Source organism: Salmo salar, chromosome 05 (genome assembly GCF_965601325.2).
Source record: "Salmo salar chromosome 05, fSalSal1, whole genome shotgun sequence".
In the NCBI taxonomy this organism is placed as follows: Eukaryota; Metazoa; Chordata; class Actinopteri; order Salmoniformes; family Salmonidae; genus Salmo; species Salmo salar.
In genome coordinates this window covers 71,879,232-71,898,174 of record NC_138295.1, presented here as the reverse complement: position 1 = coordinate 71,898,174, position 18,943 = coordinate 71,879,232, and the positions used below count along the sequence as shown (strand labels likewise).

Below are 18,943 nucleotides of genomic sequence, written 5' to 3'. Positions count from 1 at the left end.
GTTGTACCTTTACTGAGTCTGATAACAATGTTGCCCTCTGTTGCTTTGCAGGCTTTGACTGATAAACACAGTGGACTTTGGTCTTGGGGTATATCCTGATAGGAAGTGAAGCACAATTTACATTAATTTGAGATTATATATTGTAATAAACATCTGTGCTTTATAATCCATCTCTAACACTGACATCACTGTAGGATCTTTTAGGACCATCACCCAGCTTTGTAGGAATTAATGAACTGAATGGGGTGGCAGGTAGCCTAGTGGTTGGAGAGTTTGGCCAGTAACCGAAAGGTTGCTGGATTGAATCCCCTAACTGACAAGGTAAAAATCAGTTGTTCTACCCACGAACAAGGCAGTTAACCCACTGTTCCCTGGTAGGCTGTCTTTGTAAATAAGAATTTGTTCTTAACTGACTTGCCTGGTTAAATAAAAAGGTCACATCAACATATTACTGGTCACACTTGACACAAAGAACAACAAAGATGGAGAAATAGATGTCAATATTTGTTATTCTATTTTTACATCATTTAAAGCATATAGCTTCTGTGCCTTTTTGGCACCATAATTGACAATACAGCCTACAAAAAAAGTGTATTTACAGTACAGTCCCCACCCCTACCACCAGAGGACACCCTTATCATTATGCTTTAATTTATTAAGTTTGTCACATGTATTGCCGTGTTGAAGGGAGGACCAATACGCAGCAGGAATGTGGATGCTCATCTTTTAATTAGATATAATGAAGCATACACAAAAAACAAGAAAGCCGAAGGCCAGTTTCACAGGCTAAAGCAATAATACTTAGCAGTGCAAAATGTAACTACCCACAAATGACAAACCAAACACACACCTACTTATAGGACTCCCAATCAGAGGCAACTAGAAACACCTGCCTTCAATTGAGAGTCCAGCACCCAAACCTACACATAGAAAAACTAACCTAGAACATACTAATTCAGAAACATACACCCAAAACCCAGGAACACCTAAATAACACACCCCTCTAAACCACACACACAAAAAACCCACCATACAAAACAAACATACCTCTGCCACGCCCTGACCAAATATAATACAAATAATACCTAAATACTGGTCGTGACAAAGTTACAGTATAGTATTGTATTATCTACTTATTATTAATATGTTTTTAATTACTAAAAGTACACAATAAAAGCAGACAATCAAACATAAGATAAATGTATTGATTATTTACATTACAGATCCACACTGGGTGTTATCATGCAGGTGTTCTATGTGATGATGATGGAATTCACTGGAGAATGGTGGTTGAATGAAGATCTTTTCCATTGACTTTTCTTACTGTTAGATTTAAGGTGAGGGAGAAAAGTGACACAGCATGAATACCTTTTAACACATAAATACATAGTTTTTTTTATAAGGGCACAGGGCAAGACCCAGATACGGGAGGCAGATGGTTCGAGTCTCTGATATTTATTAGTATCCAAGGGACAGTCAAAAGATTATAACAAGGTCAGAGTCCAGAGGGTACAGAGGGGCAGGCAGGCTTGTGGTCAGGGCAGGCAGTATGGTCAGCCAGGCAGGTTCAGAGTCAAGGCAGGCAAGGGTCAAAACTGGGAGGACTAGCAAAAAAAACAAGGAAGAGGAAAAAGCAGGTGGATGGAGTAACACGCTGGTTGACTTGACAAAACAAGACAAACTGGCACAGACAGACAGAAAACACAGGTATAAATACCCAGGGGATAATGGGGAAGATGGGTGACACCTGGAGGGGGAGGAGACAAGCACAAGGACAGGTGAAACAGATCAGGGTGTAGAAAAGGCCCATGGAGTTGGCGGAAGAATCCTTTAATTCATGGCCACATGCTCAGCTGGGCCAGGGGCGCTTTAATTAGGTGAGGGGAAATGTCTGACAGATCTCAACTCATTAAAAGGAGGAAATCGCCATCGCCCGACCTCACTGCTTTCTCTTCCTTAACTCTGTCTAATCCAGAAGTTCTGTGCGTCCATGAATCCACGTAAGTCCACCGAAGCTGTTACCTTTCCATCTGTTACCTTTCCATCTGAACTATGTTGCGATCGGGAGAGCGGGCCATCAGTTATTATTTATAATTATTACCGCGGAGTGCGGCTTGGAGCGCACACTTCAAACCTATTGTGTAATGTAAATGATACATTTTATTTATTTTTATTTCACCTTTATTTAACCAGGTAGGCCAGTTGAGAACAAGATCTCATTTACAACTGCGACCTGGCCAAGATAAAGCAAAGCAGTGCGACAAAAAACAACAGAGTTACTCACAGGATAAACAAAAGTACAGTCAATTACACAATAGAAAAATCTATATACAGTGTGTGAAAATGGAGTAAGGAGGTAAGGCAATAAATAAACCTTGGTAGCGAAGTAATTACAATTTAGCAAATTAACACTGAAGTGATAATGTGCAGATGATGATGTGCAAGTAGAAATACTGGTGTGCAAAAAAGTAAATAAAAACAATATGGGGATGAGGTAGGTAGTTGGGTGGGCTATTTACAGATGAGCTATGTACAGCTGCAGCGATCGGTAAGCTGCTCAGATAATTGATGCTTAAAGTTAGTGAGGGAGATATAGGTCTCCATCTTCAGCGATTTTTGCAATTCGTTCCAGTCATTGGCAGGCGAGAACTGGAAGGAAAGGCGGCCAAAGTGGGTGTTGGCTTTGGGGATGACCAGTGAGACGTACCTGCTGGAGCGCGTGCTACGGGTGGGTGTTGTTATGGTAACCAGTGATCTGAGATATTGCGGAGCTTTACCTAGCAAAGACTTATAGATGACCTGGAGACAGTGGGTCTGGCGACGAATATGTAGTGAGGGCCAGCCGATGAGAGCATACAGGTCGCAGTGGTGGATGGTATATTGGGCTTTGGTGACAAAAATGATCACGGCCCTACAGATCATCACAGGCCAATCATGCCATCGATATATGGTTAATATGTAATGAAATTCAAGATGAAAACAAACTTGAAAGGGTGAAATATGAAACGTCATTATTTGCTGAACTGATCAATTCTGATATAAAACTGATGGGGATTATACATTGAATTGATATACACTGATTGAATTATTTGCATTATTCTGCTCATGATTATGAGCAGAATAATAAAACTGATGGGGATTATACATTGAACTGATATACACTGATTGAATTATTTGCATTATTCTTCTCATGATTATGATGAATAGTTACGAGCCTAAATGACACAAGGATGATTCCTATTGACTTTTTATTGAACTGAATTGCTGAATTACCTAATTATGTTAATAATGAATGATTGTTATGATTTGATCTTTGATTATGAATTTGATTGGATACATGTTATTATGTTTCCTTTGTTATGCAGCACAGACTACCCAGTAAATATACCACTTTATGGTTAAAGGAATTCCTGCCTCAGTCTCATCCATTCCTGTGACCCGTGACCACCTGTTCACCTTCTCTGTCAGTCATCCTACCTGTCCAGCCACCCACACAGATTCCACTAATCTTTCACAGGGTGTGACAGTTTTTACAGTATTGCAGTCACATGGTGCCGTGTGGTCTAGCACAAACTTACCATTATCCTAGTATCATAGTTACTCTTGAAGTCCTGCATTTCATAATTTGGGATAAAGCTTAAATTAAAAAAGGCAATACATAGTAGCAGTGGTGTAAAAATACTTTAAAGTACTACTTAAGTAGTTTTTTTGTGGGTATCTGTACTTTACTATTTTCCAAAACAAAAGAATGTACTTTTTACTCCTGACACCCAAAAGTACTAGTTGCATTTTGAATGATTAGCAGGAAAGGAAAATTGTCTAATTCACACACTTATCAAGAGAACATCCCCAGTCATCCCTACTGCCTCTGATCTGGCAAACTCACTAAACACAAATGCATAATTTGTAAATGATGTTTGAGTGTTGAAGTGTGCCCCTGGCTATCTGTTAATTAAAAAATCTAGAAAATTGTGCCATCTGATTTTCTTAATATAAGGAATGTTTTATTATTAATATTTTTACTTTTACTTTGATACTTAAGTATATTTTTGCGATTACATTTACTTTTGATACTTAAGTACATTTAAAACAAAATTATTTTAGACTTTTACTCAAGTAGTATTTTACTGGGTGACTTTCACTTTTACTTCAGTCATTTTCTTTTAAGGTATCTTTACTTTTACTCAAGTATGACAATTGGGTCATTTTTCCACCACTGCATAGAAGTCAACAGCCACACCAACAGTTGCCACAGTGGAGGCTGCTGAGGGAAGGACGGCTCATATGAATGGCTGGAATGTTATCAAACACATGGAAACCATGTCTTTGTGTTTGATACCATTCCATGTACTCCATTCCAGCCATTATTATGAGCCGTTCTTGTCACGCCCTGACCTTAGAGAGACATTTTATTTCCTCTATTTTGGTTAGGTCAGGGTGTGATGTGGGGTGGGAATTCTATGTTGTGTATTTCTTCGTTTTGGCCGAGTATGGTTCCTAATCAGAGGCAGCTGTCTATCGTTGTCTCTGATTGGGAATCATACTTAGGCAGCCTTTTCCCTCCTGTGTTTGTGGGTAATTATTATTTCTGTGTGTGTTTTGTGTGCGCCTCAGTTGCATCACGTTCTTTTCTGTTTTCCTGTTTATTGTTTTGTTCGGTTTCACCTCAATAAAAGATGTGGAATTACAAGCACGCTGCGCCTTGGTTGATTTACGACAGGGAGTTTGAAGATGGTGTGGGAGATAAGCAGCTGTGCTGAAGGGGAAAGAACATACATATTTTGGCTATAGGAGGAGAAGACATCTGGTTCTGATAGAGCAACAGGCCACGGTGGGAGGCATAGCGACCTGACAACCAGACTTGAGCTATGCAGAAAGGGCCCCAAATACTCAAGATATCCAGACAAAGGGGTACAGAGGAAAGGATGAGCATACACTGCATGCATTATTTTTGTACCACATGAGGCCCTGCTAGCATTATAATCTATACAGCTGTCAGATGTGGGCGTTAACAAGCAACAACTGATATGGAGAGATAGGACTCTGTAATATGAGAATTTAGTCTTTTTCATGGAGGGGCTCAGCTCTGTTGCGTGTGTGGGAGGGTCCTTCCATGGAAGGGCTTGGCTTTGCTACTCTGTATTAAAGTCTATATTGAATTCACAAGTTCTTGTAAGAGTATTATGTTCTTAAGACAATTTTCCACGACAATCGCGAACATGACAGAATTACCCACCACAAGAAGACCAGGCAGCGTGCGCCTACGGGGAAGACGAGGTGGACATGGGAGGACATCCTGGACGGCAAAGGATCCTGGACGTGGGAGGAGATCCAGGCCGGAAGGGAATCGCCTCCCATGACAACAGGTGGAAGCAGCGAGGGAGGAACAGCGACGTGATCGGGAGTCACGGCAACGACGGAAGCCCGAGAGGCACATTTTTTTGAGGGGGAGCACACGGGGAGATTGGCTGAATCAGGGTTGAGACCTGAGCCAACTCCCCGTGCTTACCGTGGGGAGCATGTGACTGGTCAGGCACCGTGTTATGCGGTGATGCGCAATGTATCTCCTGTGCGCATTCACAGCCCGGTGCGCTCGTTGCCGGCCCCCCGCATTTGCCGGGCTAGAGTAAGCATTCAGCCAGGAATAGTGGTGCTAGCTCAGTGCTCCTGGTCTCCAGTACGCCTCCTCGGTCCAGGATATCCTGCGCCGGCTCCGCACACTGTGTCGCCAGTGCGCATTCACAGCCCAGTGCGTCCTGTGCCAGCGCCCCGCATTTGCCGGGTGAAAGTAAGCATCCAGCCAGGACGGGTTGTGCCAGCTCTACGCTTGAGACCTCCGGTGTGCCTCCACAGCCCAGTATATCCTGTACCTGCCCCACGCACCCGGCCTCCAGTGAGTCTCTCCAGCCTGGTATGCCCTGTGCCTACTCCACGCACCTGGCCTCCAGTTCGTCTCTCCAGCCTGGTACGCCCTGTGGCAGCTCCACGTACCAGGCTGTCAGTACGTCTCCTCAGTCCGGTGAGACCTGTTCCGGCTCCACGTACGAAGCCTCCAGTGATGATCCATGGTCCAAAGCCTCCAGTGATGATCCATGGCACGAAGCCTGTAGTGATGATCCATGGCCCGGAGCCTGTAGTGATGATCCATGGCACGAAGCCTCCAGTGATGATCCATGGCACGAAGCCTCCAGTGATGATCCATGGCATGGAGTCTGCAGCGACGGTTTCTTTGTTTTGGCTGAGTATGGTTCCTAATCAGAGGCAGCTGTCTATCGTTGTCTCTGATTGGGAATCATACTTAGCCAGTCTTTTCTCCACCTGTGTTTGTGGGTAATTATTATTTCTGTGTGTGTTTTGTGTGCGACTCAGTTGCGTCATGTTCTTTTCTGTTTTCCTGTTTATTGTTTTGTCCGGTTTCACCTCAATAAAAGATGTGGAATTACAAGCACGCTGCGCCTTGGTTGATTTACGACAGGGAGTTTGAAGATAGAGAACGTGACAGTTCTCCCCTCAGCAGCCTCCACTGAGTTGCCATGAGAAAATATGAAACCTCAAAGTCCTAAACAAACTTTTACAGCGATCATATGTTAATTAATAACCTAAATAGGCCAGAGGCTGAATAGCTGTCATTGAGTCAAAACTTAAACATCCTGGATAACACTTTCCTAGACAGTCTTTCCATACATATCTTTTTCACATTGTACATCTTGTTAAGCAAATTTATCTTGTTTATTACAGTACGACTGTAGTAGAATACAGACGTGCACCGACATCCCACGTGACCAGGGCTTACTTACTGTCAGGGCCGTGGAGATTGATTTTGTCTTGTGTTCTCATATACAGGTGATGTGTTCTCATATACAGGTGATGTGTTCTCATATACAGGTGATGTGTCCCGGTGTGTGCTCATATACAAGTTGTTGAGAGCCTGTAAGAGATATACAAATAGTAGGGGTTGAATAGATGATGCTACAGTATCTTGTCTGCATTTGTTTGCATGAGCATTGTTACACTGTTAACCATTAGTGGTTACATTATTAAGTCATAGTGGTGTTGTACTATATGTGACTCACCACCTGGTGAGTCACATATGATGGTGCATTTTACATTGGATAAAAGTAGAGACTCAGAGCGACAAAATTGAATATCATACACTGCATTTGAGGAACAATGGGAAAGTAATTCTGCTTTGAAAGTTGATCAACTTGTAAACTCACTTTTGAAAAAATGGCCTTTGAATGTTTTGTAATTTGCCTGAATCCATTTAATTTATTTGTGGAAACTAAGTCGCTCTAAATAATAGTCCCTGTAAACGTAAACGTGGAGTAAACAAACATTTAAAAACCATTAGTAATTAGAAATACCATGACAACCTGTAAGATTGGAGATACATTATGCTTACCTCCTTGATGCATTGGCTCAGCATTGGTTCTATATACAACAAGAAATTAACACTGAAAGTTTGCTGTTTAGAAAATAAGAATATAATATTACAGTGCTTTGACAGTTTTACAGTGCTTTTGAAATACAACTAGGCCCTCTTTGTGAACAGTTTAGATGAATGTGAAAACAGAGCCTACATTTTCTACCAACTGCAGTGATAGAAAATACACTTGTTTGACTGAAATGTTTTTTTACTCACCCATTTTTCCTAATGAAGAACACTGCAACACTAACTGCCCCTCCCACAACCAGCAATACTCCAATCACAATACCAGTGAGGGCACGAGCAGGCAGAACTGGTGATAAAGAGTCCTCTGCTGCAGAGACCAGAGACAAAACCATGCAGAGATGAAAGGCTACACAGTGAACAGGCAGTACTGCACACTACAGTGCAAATAGTTAACAATTACAACACAACAAAGACAACTAAAGGAATAGCCATGTGTTTGTTAGTTGGTAATTAGTGTGATGTTACACACTCAAACTGTTAGGTATATCCATATAATTACTCTGTAATATCTTACATATCCAGCATTCACACCGTAACTGTCAGATTTTAATGCAACCCCCCCCCCCCCCCCCCAAAAAAAAAACACAGTAATTGTAACCCCAGGCTTATAGCAGAGTAGGCCTACTTACACTTTACAAGGAGAATGTCTTTAGCATCAGCGGTGCTGACGAGGTTGCTGACTCTACACAGGTATTCTCCACTGTCTGTTCTCTTCACAGGGTTTATGGACAGCACTCTCTTATCCTCGGAGATGGTTAGGTTGCCACCAGCAGACAGAAGCTGACCATCCTTCATCCACTCTCTGGTGATGATGGAGCCAGAAGCATCACAGGTTAAGTTGACAGAATTCCCCTCGATGATTGGAGGGTTTGGGGAAGTTGTAATGATAGCACCAGATATTGGTTCTGTGAAGGATAATGGTTATATGAATCAGATATGTTGGTTTGATAATACAAATTGTAGTCTAAATTATAGTATAGATGATATATTATCTTGTCAAACAGTAACAGTTTCCTGAAGACACGATGAGCACATGTGAAATGAACATGCAACATGGTAAAAGTGTGTATGATAAAGTAAGTAGGCCTGCACGTGGTATATGAAACGTGAATAAAAGGTTAGAAGTCCAGTCGATGCGGAAGAACTCTCAAAGCTGTGACATCTCCTTCATTCTCTGTTCATCCTACTCGTATGGACACTTTTCAAAAAGGCCATTGAATGGTAACAAAGGGATGATCATGCGGTTTGCTTTTTCTTCAATGCATGACAGAGCAGTGGCCAGCTACTACATACAATGCGCATACAGAAAATGTCCTCACAGCAACCAACACTACATGGAATAACCCATGTACAGTATTCAGAACAGTATCAGCTAGTGGCTTGCGAAAGTATTCACCCCCTTGGCATTTTTCCTATTTTATTACCTTACAACCTGGAATTAAAATATATTTTTTGGCGGTTTGTATAATTTTGATTTACACAACATGCCTACCACTTTGAAGATGCATTTTTATTTATTTATTGTGAGAGAAACAAGAAGTAAGACAAAAAAACAGAAAATTTGAGTGTGCATAACTACTCTCTTTGGGGGCAAAGTCAATACTTTGTAGAGCCACCTTTTGCAGACATTACAGCTGCAAGTCTCTTGGGGTATGTTTCTATAAGCTTGGCACATCTAGCCACTGGGATTTTTGCCCATTCTTCAAGGAAAAACTGCTCCAGCTCCATCAAGTTGGATGGGTTCCGCTGGTGTACAGCAATCTTTAAGTCATACCACAGATTCTCAATTGGATTGAGGTCTGGGCTTTGACTAGGCCATTCCAAGGCATTTAAATGTTTCCCCTTAAACCACACAAGTGTTGCTTTAGCAGTATGCTTAGGGTCATTGACCCTAAGTCTCAAATCTCTGGAAGACTGAAACAGGTTTCCCTAAAGAATCTCCCTGTATTTAGCGCCATCCATCATTCCTTCAATTCTGACCAGTTTCTCAGTCCCTGCCAATGAAAAACATCCCCACAGCATGATGCTGCCACCACCATGCTTCACAGTGGGGATGGTGTTCGCGGGGGGATGGTGTTCGCGGGGGGATGAGAGGTGTTGGGTTTGCACCAGACAGAGTTTTCCTTGATGGCCAAAAAGCTAAATTTTAGTCTCATCTGACCAGAGTACCTTCTTCCATATGTTTGGGGAGTCTCCCACATGTCTTTTGGTGAACACCAAACGTGTTTGCTTGTTTTTTTTTAAGCAATGGCTTTTTTTCTGGCCACTCTTCCGTAAAGCCCAGCTCTGTGGAGTGTACGGCTTAAAGTGGTCCTATGGACAGATACTCCAATCTCCGCTGGGGAGCTTTGCAGCTCCTTCAGGGATATCTTTGGTCTCTTTGTTGCCTCTCTGATTAATGCCCTCCTTGATGGTCTGTGAGTTTTGGTGGGCGGCCCTCTCATGGCAGGTTTGCTGTGGTGCCATATTCTTTCCATTTTTTATAATGAATTTAATGGTGCTCCGTGGGATGTTCAAAGTTTCAGATATTTTTTTATAACCCAACCCTGATTTGTGCTTCTCCACAACTTTGTCCCTGACCTATTTGGAGAGCTCCTTAGTCATCATGGTGCTGCTTGCTTGGTGGTGCCCCTTGCTTTGTGATGTTGCAGACTCAGGGGCCTTTCAGAACAGGTGTATATACCGAGATCATGTGACAGATCATGTGACACTTTGATTGCACACAGGTGGACTTTATTTAACTAATTATGTGAGTTCTGAAGGTAATTGGTTGTACCATATCTTATTCAGGGGCTTCATAGCAAAGGGGGTGAATACATATTGTAACGGCTGTCTGGAAGAGGGAACCAAGGTGCAGCAGAGGATGTGTTCATCATTAGAATTTTAATTCAAATAAACAAGAGAACACTACAAAATGAACAAAAACGACAGCAAACAGTCCTGTTAGGAAAATACTCAAACAGAAACAATTACCCACACCACCCAAAGGAAAAACATGCTCCTTATGTGTGACTCCCAATCAGCAGCAACGAGCTTCAGCTGTGCCTGATTGGGAGCCACACACATGGCCCAAAACAAAGAAATACCAAAGCATAGAAAAAGGAACATAGAACGCCCACCCAATGTAACACCCTGGCCTAACCAAAATAAAGAACAAAAAACCCCTCTATGGCCAGGGCGTTACACATATGCATGTACCACTTTTCCGTTTTGAATTTTTTAGAATTTCTTGAGAAGTTATTATTTTTTATTTCACTTGATCAATTTGGATTATTTTGTGTATGTCCATTACATGAAAACCAAATAAAAATCCATTTAAATTACAGGTTGTAATGCAACAAAATAGGAAAAATGCCAACCTTGCAAAGTTAGTTCAACCATGAATCCTTAAAACCAGTCCCATGACATCCTCCATCTCAATCTCCTCTCTGCCACTTACCTAGCACAGTGATGTCAGAGGGCTCAGATGTCTGGTACCTCAGGGTTCTGGTATTATGGGCCCAGCAGCTGTAGCTACCACTCTAACTGGCCTGGATGTTCTCCAGCTTGAGTTCTGGTCTCTGATTGGACAGCAGTGTTCCATTTAGAGCCCACTGAAACAGGGCAGGAAGACTGGGCTGAGCGGAGCAGGACAGAGTGAGGTCTGACCCTGATCCATACAGTACATCTAAAGGGGTCACCTTCATTGTTGTGTTTTCTGGACCATCTGCAATGAATGGTCCATGTCAAACACCACCATGAAAGATGGAAGGTTGACCATCAGTGATTTACAGAGATAATTTCTAGAGACCATGTTCAAATGACCCATTGGGCCATTCTAACAATATTATGGGTCCATTATCAGTCCACGTTATCAATATTAGTGTGTACCTAGTTTCAGCATCCCATCACCAGCAACCTGTAATCAGCCACCAGCACATGAAATAGTGATGAAAGCTTAGGGACATACAAGGATGAAATGACCAAATAAGGCCATTGAGACCTGCCACAGAATGAGACCGAATTTCGAAAGCATTATATATTAATGATACATGAAGCAGGGAAAATGTCTCCATAGACTGGATCTAAAACTGAAAGCAAAATATTAAATAACAAAGCATCAAGCCTTGTTATTTCTAAGCAGGTGTCCTTCTGAAGAGCTCAACAGTGGTATTAATAACAAATAGATAGGTCCCGCTGGATTCATAACTGCTCCATATCTCAAAGAAATGTGCATCAAAGCAGTAATTCTAACTTGGGAGCCAAGTAGGACAACACAAGCTGACCATGACTATCTTAATTCTGAATGGAACTGAATGTGTCTATTCGAAAATGTACCTAACACACCTTTACTTCAATATTGATGCTGAGATGAATAAAAACAGATTGTGCTCTAGGCAGATAACAGATTTGGCCTTGTTCAACACCATCATACACTAGTAATCTACAATGTATAAAAATAACATAATTGGGAATGGGAAGAGATGGACAGAAGTAATGGTTCACACTGAATGAAATCATTGAATTTGAGAAATACCTACTAATGCAAAAGCAATGACAGACAGTAGCCTAATCCACTTATCGGCCATAGATATGTCTGTGATTTGGCCAGAGGAAATGTGTACTTTACTTCAAAACCATTTACGAAAATATGGTATAGTAGTATGGTATATATGTACAGTGCAATCGGAAATAATTAAGACCCCTTCACTTTTTCAACATTTTGTTACAGCCTTATTGTGAAATGGTTTTAAAAAAAAAATTTCCCTCATCAATCTACACACAACCCCTCATAATGACAAAGCAAAAACGTTTTTATTTAAGGTAATTTATCAAAAACAACAACAAAAAATGACATTACATAAGTATTCAGACCCTTTACTCAGTACTTTGTTGAAGAACATCGAATTGTTGATTACAGCCTTGAATCTTCATGGATATGACACTACAAGCTTGGCACACCTGTATTTGGGGAGTTTCTCCCATTCTTCACTGCAGATCCTCTCAAGCTCTGTGAGGTTGGATGGGGAGAATAGCTGCACAGCTATTTTCAGGTCTCTCCAGAGATGTTCGATCGGGTTCAAGTCCGGGCTCGGGCTGGGTCACTCAAGGACATTCTGAGACTTGTCATGAAGCCACTCCTGCGTTGTTTTGGCTGTGTGCTTGGGGTCGTTGTCCTGTTGGAGGGTAAACATTCGCCCCAGTCTGAGGTCCTGAGTGCTCTGGAGCAAGTTTTCATCAAGGATCTCTTTGTACTTGCTTCGTTCATCTTTCTCTCGATCCTGACTAGTCTCCCAGTCCCTGCCGCTGAAAAACATCCCCATGATGATGACACCACCATGCTTCACCGTAGGGATGGTGCCAGGTTTCTTCCAGACATGACACTTGGCATTCATGCCAAAGAGTTCAATTTTGGTTTCATCAGACCAGAGAATCTTGTTTCTCATAGTCTGAGAACCTTTTAGGTGCCTTTTGGCAAACTCCAAGCGGGCTGTCATGTGCCTTTTACTGAGGAGTGTCTTCTGTCTGGCCACTCTACAAAAAAGGCCTGATTGGTGGAGTGCTACAGAGATGGTGGACAGTCTAGAAGGTTCACCGATCTCCACATAGGAATTCTGGAGCCCTGCATGAGTTACCATCGGAATCTTGGTCATCTCCCTTACCAAGGTCCTTCTCCCTGGATTGCTCAGTTTGCCCAGGAGGCCAGCTCTAGGAAGAGTCTTGGTGGTTTCAAACTTATTACATTTAAGAATGATGGAGGCCACTGTTTTCTTGGGGACCTTCAATGCTGCAGACATTTTTTGGTACCCTTCCCCAGATCTGTGCCTTGACACAACCCTGTCTCAGAGCTCTACCCACAATTCCTTCTACCTCATGGCTTGGTTTTTGCTCTGACATGCACTGTTAACTGTGGGATCATTATATAGACAGGTGTGTGCCTTTCCAAATCATGTCCAACCAATTTAATTTACCACAGGTGGACTCCAATCAAGTAGTATAAACATCTCAAGGATGATCAATGGAAACAGGATGCACCTGAGCTCAATTTCGAGTCTCATAGCAAAGGGTCTGAATACTTATATAAATAAGCTATTTCTGGTTTTTACATTTCAATACATTTTCAAAAATGTATCGAAACCTGTTTGTGCTTTGTCATTATGGGGTTTTGTGTGTAAATTTATGAGTAACATTTTTAATTTAATGCATTTTAGAATAAGGCTGTAACGTAACAAAATGTGGAAAAATTCAAGCGGTCTGAATACTTTCCGAATGCACTGTATGTGGCTTTGAAATGTTTCTGCAGTCCAGCCTTACAATGAAGTATTTTGACTGATGTGAAATCTAAAGCTAGAAAATGGAGGGGAAACTATTGACTGATAAAGGTAGAATACAAAACATCTTACCATACACTTCCAGTTTGGTGTTTTCTTCCACTGATACTGCTTCAGGTGTTAAAATGGTCACTGTGTATTGTCCACTGTCAGTCAGATCAAGATTCATGAGCTCCAGGGATCCTGACGATCTGTCCAGATTGATCCTGTCTCTGTATCCAACTGCAGGATTTAAAGTGTCAGTAAAGCTGATATAGTTTAATATAATAGTTGTACCATTAACTTTCCATTGTAATGTTATAAATGGCTGGGCTAATGCTCTGTTAAATGTCACACTCCCTCCTATCGCCCCAACCAGGGACCTGTCTGGTAACACACCTGCTCCATAACAAAACCCTGGGGAGGCAAGAACAGGTTTGAGTTACAATGTGTGTCGACTTTACTGAAGTACACAAGTGATCCTGTTTCTGTATGTCAGTTGAATGATGTCACTTCTACAAAATGATTGTGTAACACACCTGTCCGCTGATGTCAATGATATGGCTGGATAGGAGAAACAAATGCCATCTATACATATCTACCTATAAGGTGACTAAATCAACTCCTCTTGTTGCAATAAATTAAAACGAATGAGGCAATGATCACAGCAGCATTTGTTTTTATATCAGAATCCTTATTTTTCATTTTGGGTCGAATGGTAATGCTGTACATTAAGTTTCCCCTATTACTATGTAACTACACAGTAATAACTAGTAACGTCGTTGAAGTTTCATAGCAATTGATATGTAGGCCTATTTAAACTTCTTTGTCTGCTGTAACTATAAATGACAAGATCAACAGGCGGTCAAGTAATACAGTTGTTTTTCAGTTTTTCAGGCTATGATACGGCAGCATGTATATGATGATTACATCAAGCATATCTATGATGATTGCATCATCACAAATAGCAGCAGAGCAGACAGGCAGTCAAAGCAATAGTGTTCCTTTTTACTGCTTTCCATCCCAAGGGGGTCGGGTCGGGACGGACCGGAAGGGCTGTTCAATCCAGTCGCGCATCCTCAGCCTTTATGTTATTACACATTGTAACTAATATGTTTTGTAATTACATTTTTGAAAGTCACCTCCTGGTTAGCCTATTGTCTGCAAAGGTTGATACAATGTAATTACATAGCATTTAAAAAGTAAATCCTACTGTGTTTCACTTTACATTGCTTGATTATAATTACATTGCTTGATTATAATTACAAGAGTATTCTTTGTAACAACATTGTAATTACAAAACATTTGATTCAATGTACCTGTCACAGGTTTAACTTATTTGCATGTTTAATTTAACTAGCATTTCTATTGGTTAATTAACTCCAAACTTATAACCTGTCACTTTCCACCTCGTGACACGTGTGGTGTAGTCGGCAGGATCTGGCCCACTGAGTGTGCAGTTGTGGAGCAGGGGCCATTTTCTTTGTCTCTTTTACTGTTTTGTGTTTCTATGCTCTCATGTTCTGCAGTCTCCTGTTGGGTGGTTCTGGAGGTAGCTCTGGTAGAAGAGGAAATCATCCCCTGTTGGACTGAGAGACTACAGCATGTGTGACCTAACTGGCCTAGGGAGTATTGAGGTGCCATATGGGTGAAGGCTAAGAGGTTCAAAGGACATGGCTGGAGGTGTGTGGTATGGTGAGCTGAGGGGAATGTGCCTGTAGCTCATGCCCTGAAGCAAGGATATGCATATTATTGGTACCATTTGATAGGAAACGCTTTGAAGTTTGTGGAAATGTGAAAGGAATGTAGGAGAATATAACACAATACATCTGGTAAAAGATAATACAAAGAAAAAACCAACCGTTCTTTTGTATTTTTTTCGTACCATCAGAATTTGATCACTCACTTTGAGCCAATCTATCCAGCTATCCACAGGTCCCATGGCAGTGCTGACCTTGTTGTGGAAAATATTGAATCAAATACTTCTCAGATACCGGAGCTTGTGAATTCAAATAGACTTTATTACAGAGAGTAACAAAGCCGAGCAATTCCATGGAAGAACTAACTCTTCATTCTTAGTACTTGACTTTTATACAGTCTTATCCTTACATTACGTCATCACTCCACTCTACGAATCTTGTTGTCTTACTTAGTTTCCATTCTCTTATTGGCTCAGAGATTGGAGCATAGATTATATTGGTGGCGTGACATGCCCCCTCCTACTGTTGCCCCTCACTGATTAGCTAATGTTCCTGTGTCACGTCGTTCGTCGGAAGGAGCGGACCAAAGTGCAGCGTGTGTATCGTTCCACATATTTTATTGAACTGTGAAACTATGCAAGATACACAAATAAAGTAAAGAACAAAAACAACAAACCGTGACGAAGAGGTGCAACATACACTAACTCAAAAACAATCTCCCACAACCCAGGTGGGAAAAACAACTACTTAACCTGTTGGGGCTACAGGTTAGCAATGAACCCCGAGCCGGGATTGCTAACAAGGCTGGAAATTCAAAACATCAAAAATCGAATAATTTCAATTTCTCAAACAATCAACTATTTTACACAATTTAAATGATAAACATCTCCTTAATCTAACCACATTGTTCGATTTTCAAAGAGGCTTTACGGCAAAAGCATAAAGTTAGATTATGTTAGGACAGTACATAGCCACAAAAGTACAAACATCCATTTTCAATTCAAGGTCAGGCGTCACCAAAAGCAGAAACCAGCTTGAATTATGCACTAACTTTTGTCAATCTCCATCAGATGACACTCCTAGGACATTATGTTATACAATACATGCATTTTTTGTTCCATCAAGTTCATATTTATATCCAAAAACAGCATTTTACAGTAGCGTGAAATTCAGATTTTTTTCTTCTCTGAAATGCTTCCGGTGAACATAACAAAATTACTATTCGAAAACATTGGTAAATTATAATATTGTCATTCAAAGAATAATATATTATCATCTCGTAATTGCTACCGAATGGCCAGATCTCAAAATAACTTTACTGGGAAATCACATTTTGCAATAAACGGGGTGCTATGCTAAGAACAACAGGCTATGCTATACAGTTAGCATCATCTAAAATCGATAATAACATTGTAAATATCCCCTTACCTTTGATTATCTCCATCAGAAGACAGGCATCCCAGGTCCGGAAGGCATCCCAGGTCCGGAACAAATGTGGTTTCTTTTGACAAAGTTCATAATTTATGTCCAAATAACACCAAGTACTTAGCGTTCATTATGCTCCCACAAAACGTGGTGGGGGGCTGGTAAAATCACGCCGAAAAGCTAAAAAAACCTAGTAAATAATCTATTTATGTTCGTTCAAACATGTCAAATGTTGTTTAGCATGAATCTTTTGGTCCATTTTTAACGTTAAACATCAGTAATATTTTCACACAACCTATCCTATGTCTAGATAAAAAATTATGACAAACTCACGTTTCTCAGATTTATGCGCAGGCGCAAAAAAATGAAGTGATGACATGTCAACTTCCTTGGATTCTAATTTGCTCTCTGTTTATCATAGACGCTTCAAACAACTTTATAAAGATCGTTGACATCTAGTGGAAGCCGTAGGTGTTGCGAAATGAATCCTTTCTCACTATGGTATCTATAAAACAATGACACTAAATAGTACAGTCACAAAATTCACATTTTTTTTGGATCTATTTTTCACAGGTTTTTGCCTGCAATATGAGTTTTGTTATACTTACAGACACCATTCAAACTGTTTTAGAAAATTCAGAGTGTTTTCTATCCGAATGTGTTAATAATATGCATATCCTAGCTTCTGAGTTGGTGTAGGAGGCAGTTAAAAATGGGCACATATTTTTTTCAAAATGTCTCAATACTGCCCCCGAGCCCCAACAGGCACAGTCAACTTAGTGTATGTAAACTTCTGACCCACTGGCCTGATTTTAACTTCTAGACTTTTGTCATTTGGCTTCAGATTTTTATGATTAACCATGTGACAATGATTTTCAGAAACTGTTCCACGAAAATGTGCATATATTAATACCTAGCATGCAGATCGGTAGAAATGTTAGGATAAATTGTAAGCTTCCACAAACTTGAAACTCATGAGATGCCTATTGTCTTTACTATTACACCCATTTAAAAAAACGGGCCCGCCTATGGAAATCAAATGCCCATCCAACTGATTTGTTCTGGCACCGGGTCTGCCTCTCCACTCTGCAATTAACATCCCTGTTTGACCTCTGTGTGTCTGTGTCTGTGTCTGTGGAGAATGCCAGGTAAAGTCTCACCTGAAAGTACTGCCATGGTGAAAGAAACTACTGTAGCTGCTTCCATTTCTCCTGATGTTACAAATGGTGATTCAGATTGAATCTGTCCAAACAAATAACAAGGCTATTCAGTAATATCAGACTCTTTGTGATCAAAATATTATATACAATTTAGATAAAATGTCTTCCAAAGTGATACTGCAGCACAACGGAACAAATAACCAAAATCTAATGACGCTTCAATAAGGAAGTTAGCTGCACAGGATTTCCCCTGTCATAGTGTTTCCTTCTGCAGATATTATAAAATGCTGATTATATAGATAACAATACTGGACTTTGATGTTGAGGTGTTTTTATTAAAGCAAACAGTTTGATATGCCATCATTGTTAAAACACAACTTTTCAAACCCTGAATTTGAGAGTCATTCAATTTCCCCAGCCCCACCAAACAGAGTCATGTCCAGGCTGTCAAAATACAAGATTGTAGCTGTCACGGCTGTCGTGGTGTATGGATGACCAAAACGCAGACGGGATATGAATGCTCATCTTTATATTTAATTAGAATAAAGTGAACACAGAAAACAAGAAAAAACGAAGAACGACAGGTGACAGTTTCACAGGCTATAACGAATACTAGCAGTGCAAAATCAACAACCCACAAACCCCAGGTGAAAAACACACTCCTAATATATGACTCCCAATCAGGAACAACGATAACCAGCTGTTCCTGATCGGGAGCCACACAGACTAACAAAGAAACAGACATACTAGAAAAACCATACAACACAACCCTACTGCCACGTCCTGACCAAAATCTAATACAATTACTCCCTCTGCTGGTCAGGACGTGACAGTACCCCCCCCCCCCCTAAAGGTGCAGACCCCGAATGCACCTCAAAAGAAAACACAAAAATCCCCCAATACCACAACAACAAA

The 18,943-nt window shown here is 40.9% G+C and overlaps 1 protein-coding gene across 7 annotated transcripts; it reads right to left on the bottom strand.

Annotated features, from left to right (window-relative positions):
- Window positions 1-707: 707 nt before the first annotated feature.
- LOC106605566 (cell adhesion molecule CEACAM1-like) lies at window positions 708-18,312 on the bottom strand. 7 transcript variants are annotated; one of them, XM_082975498.1, is made up of 9 exons: window positions 18,029-18,298; window positions 14,143-14,160; window positions 13,837-13,986; window positions 8,083-8,358; window positions 7,643-7,760; window positions 7,403-7,431; window positions 6,916-6,928; window positions 6,798-6,884; window positions 708-1,604 (listed from the first exon to the last, which is right to left on the bottom strand). In XM_082975498.1, the coding sequence occupies exons 1-8, from the start codon at window positions 18,072-18,074 to the stop codon at window positions 6,800-6,802; spliced, it is 735 nt and encodes a 244-aa protein (XP_082831624.1). In that variant the 5' UTR covers window positions 18,075-18,298; the 3' UTR covers window positions 708-1,604; window positions 6,798-6,799. The 7 variants fall into 7 exon arrangements, with proteins under 7 accessions (XP_082831624.1, XP_082831623.1, XP_082831625.1 ...); XM_082975497.1 differs by having other exon boundaries at window positions 708-1,323; XM_082975499.1 differs by lacking the exon at window positions 14,143-14,160 and having other exon boundaries at window positions 708-1,323; window positions 18,029-18,312.
- Window positions 18,313-18,943: the final 631 nt, after the last annotated feature.